The sequence below is a fragment of the Myripristis murdjan genome, chromosome 7, assembly GCF_902150065.1.
Source record: "Myripristis murdjan chromosome 7, fMyrMur1.1, whole genome shotgun sequence".
In the NCBI taxonomy this organism is placed as follows: Eukaryota; Metazoa; Chordata; class Actinopteri; order Holocentriformes; family Holocentridae; genus Myripristis; species Myripristis murdjan.
The window spans coordinates 10,617,518-10,634,308 of NC_043986.1; the positions used below are offsets into that span (position 1 = coordinate 10,617,518).

Below are 16,791 nucleotides of genomic sequence, written 5' to 3' on the forward strand. Positions count from 1 at the left end.
ATTATTATTATTATTACTGTTGTTGATGTTGTTCTTATATTAGGCTTTTATTATCACCATCATTATTTTTGTTGTTGTTGTTGTTGTCATCATTTTTTATACGGTTGTTTTTGCTCTCTATATTGTTATTATTTTTCTTCTCAGCTCATTTTACAAAATCATGAATAATTTATAGCGGTAACGTTCAATAATAAAAACAACGCAGACTTAAAGCATTTACTTGTTTCTGCTATCATCATTTTAACAATATTTTGTATCTCTTTTAAGTCTCTAGTAATTACAAAACAATTCAGTGTAATGAACAACTTCTAACTGCGTTCTTACACCACAGAAATATGGTCCCAGCTGTGGGACTTAATGGGATTCTACAGGCAGCGATGTGCTGAATGACTGAGTGCAATATATCCCTTCCCTCCATGCATTTGCATGGTACACTTATCCATCTTCATGTCAGCTCGGAGGTTACTCAGGGTTCACACGCTAGCTTGTTTCTCTCCTCCACACTCAATAAATAAATCTCTGCAGCTTTCTGTTTACCGCCTGAATATAAATTTGTTTGCAGTCGATCGAAGACCTGTGCGGAGGTATTAGAAATTGTATTTCTGTAATGGCTTTCAGCAGAGGGAGGGGGCGACGAGGGTTGCAGAGAGGGGAAAAAGAGGAGAAAAAACAGGTGTGAGCAATCTCTCCTTTCCCGTATGCAAACGAATTAAAAAAAAAAAAAAAAAACCTGCAGCAGACCCAGCCGATTGCAGGCATCGGACGCATTCAAATTACATTTAAAACCAAGTAACCTTTTTATCTTGTAGGACAAGGACACCGTTCCGTGTTTGTTTCTAGAAGTGCCATATGTTTGATTAGCATATTTGGAGGGTTTTCCACATCACTGCCCTGCACCTTTTAGCAACAGAAGTTAGATGATCACATTGAGCACGGGAAAAACCAGTGATCTTCAATTGGCTCTTTTGACTGGACAGCTTGTATCCCCTAAACCACAAATTTGGCAGGGGCTGGTTGAGGAAATCCACAAATAAGAGAGGGAATAATGACACTTTTTAAGTGAAACAGACCTGCAACTAGACATGAGTGAATCTGATTTCCCTCCAACCCCAACTGCTGTTTAAATGCAGGCTTTATTCTACTGACAGCACCGCACATAGTAGTCATGCTAGAGCTGGTGCACCTTAATTGAAAATGTCCTCTGGTAAGTCAGTGCAGGCATTTACCATCATGATCACTGGTGTCTGTATTGTTTTGACTGGAGGTGAGGTAAACGTGGCAGCACTTGGGTGGCTGTGTCAGGAGGAGTGAGAAAATATTGACTGATGCTAATTTGTTTGCCTCCATGCTCTGATGTGTGTCAATAGACAGCCGAGGCCCTGGGATCAGCGTGGCCGTGCTCGGATTATCTCCTTGGTTTGTATTGACCTCTCACCCTGCTGACAGTGGCTTGTAATGATGCCACGGCAGCCAGTGACACCGGACCCTCGTCGAACCCTGCAACATTGCCAGGCCTCATTATTTGTCAGCTCTTGACCCTCAGAAGACTGGGAATTAACCAGCGCTGACAGATGACTGTCACCACCAACCAGGGAGGTCATTGCCGTTAATGCAGTGCCCGGGTGACACGCAGGACAGGGAGGTGACGGCCATCCTTGCCATGTACATGAAGCTCGGTCTTATCGAGGTGGCATCATCACACAAAATGGCAGAGGGGAGAAGACAGCAAGAGCGTGGGACTCGACTGAGGCAGAGGCAAAGACATACAAAGAGATACAGATATTCAAGTGTGGCAGTGGCATGCTGACCACTTGAAAGATGGCTATCCCAATGATTGATGGAGCATGGCGGTTTATTTCAAATATTGACATGTCTGAAAAATACTCATGTCAGAGCTGAGGTTTAGCTTAGATGTTTATCTGGCCCACACAGAATCCAGGGAGCACCATTTGGGAAAAAAAAAAAAAATCTATTCTTTCATTGTGCAAAATTCAAAATAATTGCCTTGCTTCATTGTTGAACACCATGAATTCTGTCACAGCATATAAATCCAGTGGATCCAATCCAGTCGTGCACGGTGAGGGACATTACAGATAACCGCATTCTGCACAGACTCAAAAATATGACAATGAAGCAATACCTCGCTAATACCAGGACTCTTCAACAATAGCCTGTAGTATGTATTGCAGCGCTTCACAGGTTCTGCGAGCCAAGAGGCTTCGAGTCGGCAGAATCCCAAACATCATGACAACAAGCCATCAGTCATCTTCCCCCCGAGCTGCTGTGCACACTTGTGTGTTTCCGGAGTTCTTACTGTGGGAAATGAGCAGGGTTAAACATGAAACAGGAGGAAATGTTCATCATTGCAGCACACACTATAGTATTCTCCTTCATGCAGCATTTTTTCACTGCAGGGAAAGAGAAGGGTTGCTTATCATCTTTTTGGGAGAGGGGGTGGTTAGTGAGTCCCTGCATGCTCACAACACATAGGTAGTCCTCTGTGTATGCTAAATATGGTTAAATATGGCAAAATCTGAGCAGGATTATGGCACTGTATTGGTGCAGTATCAGTCAGTCCAATTTTAGTGTCATGCAGGCACATTGGAGTTTAGTGATTAGGATTGGGATTGCTGAAGTTTGAAGATTCCTGTACCCTAACATTTGTGTACTGATGTATTTCCAAAGTTTTCATGCAGCCTGATGTCATTATGTTTACGGCCTCTGTGGTCTGTAAGATATTTCCATACAGTTTTTATGCAAGAATAAGCAAACTGATAGCGGGCATTGATTACATGCTGTGTGATAAAGCCATTGGGGGTTCAATTATTCTTGAGTGATCAATAATGATCAGCATGTGACATTTACCAGGGTGACTGTTGCAATTACAAGTTCATTCATTTCACCGCTGGTTTTCAGGAGGAGTAGCCGGCTACAGTAGGTGACTCGCCTTACCGTGCACAATGCCTCTCTCTGCAGCTGAGACAGTTTCATCACCAACTTACCTTTTTATTGTCACCGATCATCCTTAACTGGAAAGCATTTAAAATGTCATTGATCTTGATAATGCTGTGCCATAATATGACAGTAACAGTTGTATGAGATTCAGGAAGTCAAATTTCCAAGATTGATGAGTCGTAGCAGTTGAGTTACAATCCATCTACCTGAGTGATGCTTAGGCTCCGTTCCACATGAGGGAGCAGACAAATAAATAAAACCCATAAAGGTGACACAGGAAATTGATACTTAACAATCATCTTGAGCAACAAGCACCTGAAGAGACTGGTGGGCAGCAGAGTTACGGCTCAGCATGAGAGAAGAGAAGCTGAGAAGGTTAAAGGTCATAAAACGAGCAAAATCTACTAAAGGCCAAGTGTTGAAGTTCAAAGTATTTTTTCTCAGCACTGCACCAAAGTATGAAACAGACAATTTTACACATGCAGTCTGAAAAATAAAAATCAACCTGAACTTTGTCAGTTAATATTTTTGTGATTTTAATAAATTTATTTTTTTTAAAGAAAATGTCTTACATTGACTCATAAATATGATATTTTTACCTTCATTCTATTTTGTAAGAGCCAGATTTTTTAAAACTAATTTGGAATGTGGCTCTTGATTTCTAAAGCCCCATATAATTAAAGGGATTACTGCTTTATATCTTATGACTCTAACAGACAAGAGCAGCTTACTCGGATGGTAATCTGACAAGCTGGGGGCATTACCTTTGCCAAATTCAGTGGCAAACAGCTTTGAAATATACTTTAAACAGCACGTCTTTGTTAAACACGCAGAGCCTTTGTTTTCATGGTAGCTTAAGAGCGGCCTTGATGCATGACGCATTTATCAAGTCCAAGCCTAAAATCAGTTGCAGAGCAGCTGCAAACGGGGCAGTGGTAAACCCAACCGCTGTAAGAGACATAACAGAAAAACGGTGAAATTAATCGTCGACCGTAACCAAAGCTGTTTTCATGGCACCACGGCAGAGATCATTTATCACTTTAAAGATCCTCTTCAAGGATCTTCTTCTCCCAATCGGATCAAAGTCAAAAGCATGTAAGGATTTGATGCTTGGTAGATCTGCCTCCGAAATAGATGTCACCACATGGACTTGGAGGGGAGGGGTAATAAGTTTAGTTACTAACTAGTTGCTGCCCAGTGTGAGAACAACTGGCTAACTTAATGTTGAAATGGAAGCAGACTATTCCCCCTTGCAGTGTGGGGCCCTTGGGGGGTTTTTATTGACCCTGGGGGATCCCCCTTGACCCCATCCAGAGAATTACTGCACTCCAGTGTGGATTCTACCAGCTTTTAGTGTCTGAGAGGAGAATGTGGCCGGCAACCAGAGGTAAGGGTCCCCATTCAGCCTTCTCTCATCCCAGGCACCATTAACACCATAAATCACCCAGCAGATGCAAGAATGTTAGGAATCCAACACTGTCTGCTCCTTCTTCTTCTTCTTCTGGATACCCCTCCCCCCTCCCTTCTTCCTCTCTGTACTTTATTCACATTCAAACCAGAATTTATTCACGTGTGGAACCTATTTCGTGAAATTCAGTTGTACTTCATCTCGCCCTTTATTCGTTTTTTTTTCCCCTTTACATTACCTTCATGCAATCCAAAACACTGTCACCACCACCCTTGATGTAGATGTGGTTTAGGCCGGCTTTTATTCAAAATGTCAGTGGACGTGCAGTTAAACAGGCCCCTCTGGTACCCACAGAGACCTTGTTGCAAATGGTGTCAAATTGTAACCACAGCAGTTTGATCCAGAAACTGATTAGGTAACAAATTAGAGGCTGGAAGTCTTTCTATGCAGCGCCACCAGGGGCTCAGCTTCCTAGTCACTTCCCTCATTTCATAGCTCTCAGTGCTCTTTTATGACAGCTCATTTACTCTAAGGCAACTGATATAAAACTGTCAGCATGTCCAAAATTTGTGTGTGGGGGGTTTTGTTTAGAATATTATAAGGGGGTTACATTATCGACTCTGTGAGAAGATTCAGGTCCTTCATCATGGTTATGACAGTTACTGTCTATCTTTGATGTGTACCACTGTGCAGACCCCAGAGAACTCGAGTGACCCACTTCTGTCAAATAAATGCATAACATCCCGCATGTGCAGTTTAGCTCTACGAGCGCAGGAATGTTGCTATTACAAAATAACAAGAACTTTCTCTTACAATATACAGAGTTTACTGTTAAGAATCCACATGTCAGATTGGCACCATGGATGCTGTTTAAAAAACAAAGTCTACTCATTGTTCCTTAAAAGAATATGTTGTCATTAGTGATTGAACCCCATTGGTCTGTTGTGGCCTATAGGCTGCTGGAAGGGCTTCTAAGCCATGCAGCTAACATGCCCCCTGAGAGGGAGGCCAGCCCCAACTTGCAGCACTACAATTTGGCTATTGAAAAGGCAAGCGTTGGGAAGGAGGAGGCAAGAGATCTTGTCATGGTGCCCAGTGGGTTCAGAGCTTGTGGTTGGAGTGCTGGAAAGACTGCCTTGTCTCAATGATTAATGGTGGGGAACTTGGAGGCAGGAGCGAGGGAGAGGCTTATGTGGCAAGATTGTGCAACTTGAATGCACAATATAGTAGAGTTTTTCAATGAATCTAAAGCATGCCTTAATTTGATTACAGAATCTTTCCCATTTCCCCCCCTTTTGGGATCTAATCCAGGACTCCTTAATCATAAGCTCATGCTGGAAAAAAATGTAATTCTAATAAGCAATGAATAGGGTAAACACAGCACAAAGGCTACAGTTTTCCCAAATGTATTTATTAGGCATGTATATGACATCTCAATTAATCAAGAACGGTATCAAAGACTTATTGTATCCTTTAATGGCTGTAACAAAAATATAACATCATTCAATATGAACATTCTTCAGCGCATTTCACAGTTTAAAACATTGTACACAAATTACCCACTATTTACATTACATAATCACAACATATGAAAAGGAGGCCTAATGTGACACTTACAAACCCGATATAAGACAAGCACTTATCTATTATCAGACAAAATTTACTCATAGTGTGATTAAACCATGCAGCAAAGATGCACAATACAAATGCAGCGGTCACAAAATTACAGCAAAAAAGAACAGCTTGTGATCATTTCATTGCTCAAACATGTCCTTGAAATGTCGTGTGCATGCCGTGTGTAATATAAGCCATGAGTATGAAGCTATACTGAAAGGACTCACAGTCTTCAGTCACTGTGACTGACAGACACAATTACATCTCTGCAGTTATTCTGTAATTAAGATGAGTTCATATAATTTAATTAAAATGTTCAGTGAATAGTAAAAGGGCATGTTAAGGGGATTTCTATCCAGGGATGCTAATCAGACGTCGACCAGTCTTTCATAAGTAAGTAAGAGTAGCTGTATCATTGAGATTTTGATGAGCACAGGAGGAACGGCCATTATCGGGCCCAAGGGCCAGTTTTTACAGACCAGCATGGTGATGACTACCATCTAAACCGGGACGGGATGAGTGTGGACCATCTGCGGCAGATGGAGGTACGCAGTTCAGATGGGGCAGGTCCACAGGATCAACATGAACATACTGGCTGCTGTTTGCCTCACTGTGAGAACCAAAGGGGGACGTGCACATATGACCGTAATCCATGAAGTACAGATCTGAAGAGGACGAGGAGGAAGAAGTTCTGACAACGCATGCACCTGGGAACCTCAGGCGGCCCGCACATGAGCTCAGGCCGGGGGAGGGGCTGCACGGGGCCCACTGGGACGCCTTCGCCACCCTTCTGTACTTGTGCTCCTTCTTGTATCTCATCCTGCGGTTCTGAAACCAGATCTTGACCTGGCGATCGGTGAGCTGCAGCCCTGCGGCCATCTCCAGCCTCCGAGGCCGACACAGGTACGGGCTGAAGTGGAACTCCTTCTCCAGCTCCAGCAGCTGGCTGTTGGTGAAGGCCGTCCTCTCCCTCCTGACTCCGTGTCTGCCTCTGCCTGGGAAGCCGGCCTCCTCACCACCGCTGACTGATGCTGCGGGAAGCACATAAAGAGAGAAGGGGCATGAAAAGGAAGTGTCACATTAACTAACAAGTCTATCACAGAGGGTAAAAGCTCCTCAGAAAGGCTTCAAGTGTAAGATCAAGTGCCAGTAAGACCCATGTTAATCCTCAACCAATCAACCTGAAACAAAGTAGGGCCCTTAGCCCTTCCTGTGTATTCAGTCATGCTTGAGACACTGTACAAGACTGGCTGTCTATTGTGTCATGTGTTCAGGGAAAGTTACCTCCTGAAGAAACAGTCTGGGGGAAACATCTGACGCCACTACCGCTGTCTGACAGGCCACATTAATCACAGCTACACACGGAAGCAGACCTGTCAAATCCCCATCTCAGTCACTTAAAAGGTACCTTGGGACCACCACTGAAAATAACCACCATTAGAGATTCCATTTGACATGTATATGAGCAATACCAGGGCCCTGTTGATAACAGTACAGCACACAGGGGTTAATGGATATTAAATATGGCTTATATTCCCTTGCAGAGACAACTGCACTCCTCAACCATACTGCATTTGTGTGACTCTAGCTGCCTTGTTACATGCTTTTTTGTCTCCTAAAGGTGAGACAGTGATGTTTTTTTTATGATTTTAGGCAAAAAATAATTAATCCCCATTATAAAATACCCACTATGACAGATGCTACCACTACAAAAGCGGGGTTTGAGCCTTTGTGTGGCTTTGCTATTTTGTGTACGTGCTGTTTTTGAACATCAGTGGGTCCAGTGTGGAGAAGTGCGAAAACACACAGCTATGAACATTAAAATGATAGTTCTTTAACCCCACTATAGCATTTATACTCATCTATAAACATATTTAAACCTAACAGGGGAGCGAGAGAGACTGCACATGTGATGAATAGCACAAATTTGTTCTATGATAAACGGTATTCAGTGGAGGAAATAGGTTTTACCACTTTAAACCATTTAAACCGTTTTCTCTGCTCTGTTTATTAAGGTTGTGATCAAATATGGAAGACTTTGGGGGCCGTGGACTTTTGGTTAAAGGATGTGCATTTAGGCTCAATATATTATTTCTTTGTCATATTTCTTTCAGGTGGATATCAATTTCATTAACACCCCATCACCCCCTCACACACACAAAAAAAAAAAAACACTACAGCTTTTATGAGGTAAAGATATAAATGGTTGAATATGTACTTAATGTAGAAAATATTTGGGACATCTTCCTGGTATTGAATTGCGGCCACTTTTCCACAAACCACAACTCAATTGTCTCAAAGCTTAAAAAAATGATCTGAATCTTCCACCTCTTTATATCGCCTCCTTTGGCATAGATTTAATAAATAAGGGGACTAAACCAACAGCTGGTGGCTTTTATCTTGGAATCACCTGAACAGTGTACTCCATGAAAAGAGGAAGTGTCCCTAATATTTTGCATATTCAAGTGTTTTAGCTTCAATAAGAAAAAAAAAAGACATTCTTAGCCGAGAGCAGAGGAAAAATAGAATTACCTGGTTGATTTGAGTCAGGTGTCCGTGGGTTCATCCAGGGAAAAATTAATCCTGAGTGGCAGATGGTGAATAGACTGCAACTCCTGCTTTTGATGTCCAGCTTGCCCTTGTCATGGTGTTGAACCAGAGGGTCCACTGGGCACTGAAACTGTTCATTTGGGTTCAGCCTGGAAGGGACATGAGCAGAGGAGGTCATGTTTTGCTGATTAAGTTCTGCAACTTGGCCTCCTCCTCCATTGTATCCCGCTCTTAGATTTGGCACTTGTCCAGAGCTCATAGCAAAACTGTTGCCATGCAGCTGCATTGGGAGGGGGGACTGTTGGGGGTCCATGCACCCAGCTCATCAAATTGCCTCAAATAAAACAAGGAATCCCCCTAACAGTAGTAAAGCCTGGGACTTTTGTCTGTCTAATAACCGATCACAATTAACCTGAAAGTATAAAGGCATGCAGAGAAGAGCACTTGGAATAACCATGTGGAACATTTGAATAATATTTACCAGAAGGGTGCCATAGTCACGTGTGGCCGTCCTCCAATGACCGAGCTCTGGAGTTGCAAAGTAGTCTGCTGGCAACTTGGGGAGCCCGAGGAAGCTTCTGCGATATTTCTTCAGACAGCATTTCTATGAGCAGCCTGCGTTTCTTTACCTAGAGATAAAAAAAAAACAAAAACAAAAATATACAAGGGGATATGAATACAAGGCAACAGCTGTCTAATCAATATGCAATTTGTGAGGGTGTGTGAGAGGGAGAGAGAGATGTGTGTGTCTGTGTGTGGAGAGAAAATGGCAGAGGGGGGAAAGAGAGAGAGAGAGAGAGACAGAGAGACAGAGAGAGAGAGAGAGAGAGTTCATGTATGATGCCGAAAGCCTCATCAGAAACTGTGTGTTGATTTTCTTGTAACAATGCAAATCTTTTGGCAGGTTTATTAGAAGAAACCAGCGCTCGCATGCTGCACATCCTGAACTTTGGTGGTAGGTTATATGAAATGCAACGCGTGGAGTCCTACATTATGTCTGAGTCGGAAGATTATGTTCGAGCTTAAGTGGATAACTCGCCATCGATCACAATTCATTATTTTGCCGAAGCGTTTGTAGATTTAAAATGCTAGAATAAATTGTTGCGGGACGTTATCACCCTATTAAACATGCTGATAAATAACCCTGTTTACTATGCTTTATTTAAACGTATTTCTATGCTGTAGCTGCAGTCTATCTACTGACATTCTGACGGGTTTAAGGCTGCCTTTTTTGCTCGTTGAAAATCAGATTATTTTTGGATAAATCAGGAACTAATTCACCCGGCCAATTTTAATTTGTGAACTTGTCTTCAAATAATAGCATGCATATATCTGTCGTATAGTCAAAGTGTAGCTTTCGACTTAATAGGATTCACTGGGAGTGGTCAAACAAAGGCTTGACAGTCATTGCCACACAAAGACAAAGGGGGCAATCATTAGATTAGATTTTTTTTTTCCTTCCACAGGAGTATACAATATATTGCATTAATCAGGCCATCACGATACAGTATCAGCTGTCCTTTTCTGTGTCTCTGTGAAGCAGCATTCAGAGGACGCAGATATATCTGGACATTTTCGATAGTAAACCTCCCGTTTGCTGCACGGTCGGATGGACAAAGAGACAAGGAGAGCTATGCTATTTAGAAACCCCCTATGCGCCAATTTACAGTTACAGCGCAGTATAATGCACAGCCTGGACTGGGAAACTTGGAGAGCTGGCTCTGTTCGATGGTGCAACACAGTTAGATAAAATACGATTTTTGCAACGCCATTTCAAAACCCCTGATAAACATTTCTGTTAACTCAGGGGGCCAATACTGCAGAGGAGGCCTGCTATAACAGTGTTATACTTTCAAAAAAAATCTCATAAAATCAGATTACGCCTGCTTAATTTCAACAATGTAAAACTATATGTAAACTGGATTAATAACTAAAACGATGGCACTACATCATACAGGCTAAATGCATTTCAAAATAATGCACCCAGGAAAGAGCTCCAAAAAATGAGGGAATTGTGCGAGCTAACGCTAAGTCCTGTGCCATTATTAATCTTATAGGCTTTAGATGTAAGTGTTTCACTACAACAAAGCTGTCGAGAAAACCCTCTTTAGATGTCTCTCAGCAATGATGGATTATGCACTCAGGCTTGCATAGCTGGGAAGAGGAGCCTTTCCCCTTGTTTCGTTTCACCCCTGCCACCAGAGGTTTTACCTGAGCCTCCGCGGCTGAGTCACAGCGTCCCTTCTGCATTAACCTCAAATAATTTCGTTCTGGACACGTCCTATTAAAGGACTTAAAAATACAACTCATTGCACCATGGGATGTGGCTTTATGGTTTTAGAGCGAAGATGATCTACATTAAATGCACTTGACTTGATAGCTGTTACCAGTAATATATAGCCTAATCCTGTTTTTAAACTGAATTTTGGAAAGAAATCAGTTTTGGTAGAAGTTTGATTTGGCTTTAATTTGAAAGTGAAAACTCAGCAATATGCCTCTTTAATTAATCCCAGCAGTGAATGTAGGCCAGAGGAGCAAAGTTAGACAGGAATGGAGAGACAAAATGACATCTGATGATATCTTGCTGTACACCAAAAACTATTTTCCTGTTGTAATTCTACCACCACTATAGGCTCCTACTACCAGTAGGCCAACTACCCCTACTATTACTATTAATACCACTAAGAGCACAGTGACTGCAACTACTATCACTTCTCTTACTACTAATAATAACATTCTTATTGTTATTGTTAATCCTGTTATTTTATATTCACATACAGAGATTAATTAGGCACTACGCCGAAGGTTGAATGAAATGGGAGAAAGTAATTAAATTCGTTTTGTTTTCCTTACCTCAAACCCTTGAACACACTCTCTGAACTGGAGATAGAATCTATGATATACTAGCTCAGCAAGACCATAATTTAGCTCCTCCGCGCCTCCACCACAATTCTCCGTGAACTCTGTTTGAACCGCCTCAGTGGCAATAAATCATTTTTCTCTCTCACACAAAAGCTCGCCGGTCGCTCTGGGTGTCAACCCTTTTACAATTCCTCCTTACCTTCTGCGCTCTCTCGGCTGCTGACACAAACAACCAAAGAAATCGTCGATAAACTTATTTTTCATACCAATAAGTGATAGAGTACAATGGCAAATTTGGGAAATAGCTGCGACTACAGACTGGGAAATCTTGAAAAAAAAAATGCAACAAGATGTTTTTTTTCTGCATACGCCAGCTTTGTAATGGGAAATTACATATTCCTTAACCTCCTAAAAAAAACCACCTACATTAGTTTTCAGGACCCAACGAATGCGTGGATCAGTTAATGTATTTCCAGGGGACAGAGCTGGGCAGATAAGAGGAGACTGAGAGAGCTGGGGAGAAGACGTTAATGGGCAGAGGATGCTGTCGGTTAAAACGGTGCATACAAATGGCGCTGTCTTGGCAGAGCAAGGAGAAGATTTATGGGCCTAGTGCCCTATATTGCTGTAAACAATGCAGAGTGAAATGAAAGGACTGGAGTTTGCAGACTGCACTTCATAAGTGAGGAAAAGACACACATTGTCAATTTCCCAAACACGTCTTGACTTTTGCATAATCATGCGCATTAACATAGGCTATCCAGCATGTTATTCATTAGGGCCTGCACGGTGTAGCCACTGCATACACACCTACTGTAAATCGTGGCCTGTCTGTGAGGAGACACTCAACATAAATCCTTGCTTTTAGCCAATAAATTGTTTTCTCGCAATGCAAAATGTGGAAATAGAACTTTTAGTTGTTGTTTTTTTAACTTTGGGAAAATCACGGTCTCACAGATATTTAAAGAGTTGGCACATGCACAGGAAAACGTATCTACATCTTTTGCAACTTTCTAAAAATGAAACTATGCCGCAGGATAAAATATAGCTTAAAATATGACTATTTCCTCCGATGGTATTTGATCAATGTGTGCTGACAGAGATTGTTTTTGGCGTATTCACACCCCTCCTGCACGGTGGGACGGTTAACTCAAACCCTCAATCTTGTGATGCATGTGTCATAACGTGAGACAACCTGAGTGTACAGATGCTCTTCGCGCTGATGAACGTCAAAACAACTGTCCCCAAAAGCCTGCAGACAGAGAGAATGGGCCCTCTATTGCCCAACATCCAAAGAGTGTGCATGCAACTGGTGGCCATGGGGAATCATGCAGGAAAACAAATCAAATGAGAAGCGCGTTTGCACTTAACCTGCTGATGATTGTGGACTGGCAATAACCATACAACCCCCCCCCCCGCCACATCACTTTCGCTAATGACAAGTGAATAATATAATCATAAAAGTTCATAACTCCCTTTAGTGACTTTCGGGCCACTACTGACACACTGAAGGAAGGAAAATTAGTCTAATCTCCCAGGTCCTCAACGATGCATAAATAGGCCAATGAAATATTTCTCAGCGACGCGTTATGATGACCCAAAGTTTATTCTAACCCATCATTTCCTGTTTGATGAGATAGAAGAGGCTACAGTGGGACGTCAAGTGTCGAAGTCGTCCGCCAGCCTCGGCAGTAAACCATTTTAACATGTCTGATGGAGTTTTAAAATCCGGTTTTACACAAAATCATTTATGTACACACAGTTTTCTCTGTGTCTGTCCCCTGTCCGCATGTCTGTCCTTCTCTCTCTCTCTCTCTCTCTCTCTCTCTCTCTCTCTCTCCTCTCTCTCTCTCTCTCTCTCACACACACACACACACACACATTCACATAAAGTGGTAGAGAGAGCTAGAGAGAGAGAGAGAGAGAGAGAGAGAGAGAGAGAGAGAGAGAGAGAGAGAGAGAGAGAGAGAGAGAGAGAGAGAGGCAGAAAAAGACATGGTGCATCTGCTCCCCAGGGTGAACGGATGGGAGAGAGATTTACGGATTTATGACACACCCACCTCTGGTCAATGCGAGAGAGCCTCTCAGTCCCTGGAAAATAGCAGTGTGACCCCTGTTTCAACTCTGAGCCTTTATGCAGCTGCCACGGCTGCCGTTTAAACAGACTGCACCATAACAATGCTCTCGTCTCAGACCTTTCATTACGAACCAAAGTGGTTGAAGAAGACACTCACCTGAGACGAGTGGAAAATGTTTTACTCTAACCATATAGCAAATACACCAAGTAATAAACTACACCTCCGTCAGAATAGCTGTTAATTTTTGTTTCGTATTTTCTCTTGTTCAAACAATTTGATGGGTGTTTGTGTTAAGTTTTTATATCTTCCAAGAGAGATTCCTCGCCTGAGGCGCCCATAAATCAAGGAGAGCCTGCAGCGGTGCGATGTGAGCTGAAAATCATGAGAGATTCGAGTCAAAAAAGGAACCGATGCAGCAGCATGTTAGGCTGAGTTAGTGCTGAACAGTTTAAACTTCAAGACTTCAAACAAATAATATTTCTGCAAGGTGATAATATTAAGAACAAGTGCCATTTCTGAGTTATTTGTTTCATCAGTTTGCTGAAAGTGACGGGCGAGGTAAAACAGTAGGAGGGAAATGCAAATCAAAAGACTGTTTATCTTGTTCTTTATCAGCAAAACCGATCGTTAAAAAAGAGCCAACATGAAGCTATTTAGTAATCATGGATTATAGGCTATGTTTCATTATCATCCGAGGCTGTGTGCCTTTGAAGTGAGTAGATTATAGGAGGATTTGCTTACTTTGAGAATGATTACACAGAGTAAATTCATAAAGTACACGCTGAGTGCTTGTCTATCCCCAAATATTATCGTGGCATTTGTCTGTGTAAATATTGAGAAAGTTTCCATTGCGCATAGTACAAGTCTGTGCGCATTACGATGATGTTTAATAACAAAATGCGAGCGGCAACACTGATTTACAACAGACGAGCAACGTGAGCTTTGGTTTAACTTTTTTTTTTTTTTAAATAATAATAATAATTTTGAACCACATCTTGTTTATTTCCATTGTAAATCAAACAAAGTCTAATAGGGCCCTATCAAGCTCTTGGCAAAGCTAAGTCAACGTGGATAAGCTCTGCAAATTACGCATGATGCAGGCCTTGTGTATTTGTAGATTGCACAAATCTTCGATTGCAAGTGATTAAACAGCGATTATATTCCATATCTCGCTCTAAATGAAATACATTGTCATTGTGCACACTGCTACTGTAATTTGGGCTGCACCTGTAGCCTCGGCTTTATGAGGAGGTGGCAGAATTATCACACACAAATGATGGGCATTATGATTATTCGTGTAGCTCTCGGTGCCAACAGGGTGTCCAGTTCATCAACATTTGGAGGAGAAATGATAGCGCACATTTTTTTGGCAGGATAATCAGTGCTTCAGATTGGGTCATGGTTAAAAACAAAAACCATAAAGAAAGCCAGTTCCTGAATCCTTAGTGGTCTCACTGGGGCACTTCCAGAAGAAGAAAACTTGATGCTTAGTGTGCCGTGGCAAAACAAGCATATCATAATAAAACACAAAGCTGTTTGCACCGAGAGCAGTGAATAAGATTTCCCAAATAAACACTGACGCATATTTAGTAGACCTATATCAATAGCCTGTTTGGGAATATCTCAGAGGCTGGCAACATTGCTCACATTTGCAGTGTGTCTCATTTTGTTTGTTTGTTTTTATTATTATCATCATTATTTTTGTTTTCCTAACAGACTACAGCTCGTGGCGGGACAGGATAACAATTAATTTATGAGCTATGCAGTCATGTACCCGCCACCTTGTACGAGGATAATTTATGTGACGCTTTAAAAAAAAATCAAAGTTGAATAGAAGCGTGGACTTTCGCAGGGAAGTTTGCAATATATTTCTATAAAGATCCGCCCAAAAAAACTGGCAACAATGATCAGATTTTTCCAATATAGGTACAGGCCCCTGGACTTAGCAGCCTACTTTCAAACGTAAGTGCGGACCTGAGACCAGTTTTCCTCTAAACTCATACTGTAGTCATGTGATCCCACCAGTGATGGGCTAAGTTTCTATTTTTTGCATACAATGGAAGTTTTGCCTTGAATCTTGCTCTCTGTCTCTGAAATATGAGTGAAATTAAATTATACACAGGCTACACCATATTGATAAGAGGACTGGCAAACATTCAAAAAAAACATAGGCAAATTAATTTGAGGAGATGTCTAATATTGTATCAGAAAGGTTATGGTAGGCGCAAAACAGAATCAAAACGAGTTTGAGCAGAATCAAATTTCTATCATAACCACTCAGAATAATCAAATCCCAGTGTTATCGATGCCTGGACTTTGATAAACCAAACATCTTCGGTAGCTACATGTAGACAGGGTTTGGGTATTTAGAGACCCTGACGCTCAAATTGTCATAGGCTCAAAAAAAAAAAAAAAAAGAAAAAGAAAAAGACAAAAAAGAAAGAAAAAGAAAGAAAGAAAAAAGAAAGAAAAAAAACTGCACTTTTGGAAGTCCTGCAGATTTGTAGGATGTCCTACAAGGGTACAGAAGGGGACTGTCCGACAGTTCACACTCTCCCGGGTCACTATGCGAAGAATAACAAAGGGGGCAACACATTCAGAGATGCCCTGCCACAGGCCTCTCTATAGGCGCATCGCTTAAAAAACCCACAAAGAAAGCCGAGGCCAAGGGGGACCAGCGATGGCTCACACAGAAGGTACACGCATACAGAGCCAGTCAGGTCACAAGGTTGGAAAGGTCGGCCATCCAGACTGAAATGAGCCTAATGGGACAGAAAATGTGTCCTCGAGGTGAACTCGGCCTTCTCCCACTTCGCCCCAAACTTCAATAAAGTACCTTTTCAGCCTCGCGACATGGAGGCGACAGGGCCTAGAAAGAGATTGGAGGGATGCTGCGACTGTGGTGCGCACATTAATTTCTCTAATCTGTCCAGCAACATAAAGGGTTCTGGATTCATTTTTCAGCGCCGTCTCAACACCATTCTAGTGCCTTTCCAAAGCCACGTCCAAAAGCAAAAACACAAAAAAACGCTTTGGTCCAAGTGGTTGAAATAAAACTCCATTAAAACTCTCGAATTTCGGAATAATGGAGGGCTACAGTCTGGTGCGGAATATTTGGTAACATCAAAACTGGCTGGTGTCATCAGAATTATATTCCAGGATATAGCACAATACTCTGGAGTGCAAGATTGATGATGGAGAATACCACTCCCCTTTGTGTTCTTTTGCCCCCCACTAAGCAAGGCATTTTATAATGTCCATTCATGTCACAATTTCAATAATCTATCAAATTCATGCGCGTCTTTGAGCTTAAGTCATGTTTAA

At 41.9% G+C, this 16,791-nt stretch overlaps 1 protein-coding gene across 7 annotated transcripts in view; it reads right to left on the reverse strand.

The window, feature by feature from the left end:
• Positions 1 to 5,848: 5,848 nt before the first annotated feature.
• Positions 5,849 to 16,791, reverse strand: part of LOC115362656 (homeobox protein Hox-C13a) — a 146,010-nt gene continuing 135,067 nt past the window's right edge. For all 7 annotated transcript variants that reach the window (XM_030056676.1, XM_030056674.1, XM_030056672.1 and 4 more), the window contains 3 exons: positions 9,009 to 9,156; positions 8,510 to 8,676; positions 5,849 to 7,008 (listed from right to left, as the gene is read on the reverse strand). In XM_030056676.1, coding sequence (XP_029912536.1) covers positions 6,449 to 7,008; positions 8,510 to 8,676; positions 9,009 to 9,022 — 741 coding nt within the window. In that variant the 5' untranslated portion in view covers positions 9,023 to 9,156 and the 3' untranslated portion in view covers positions 5,849 to 6,448. The remainder of the gene's footprint in view (positions 7,009 to 8,509; positions 8,677 to 9,008; positions 9,157 to 16,791) is intronic.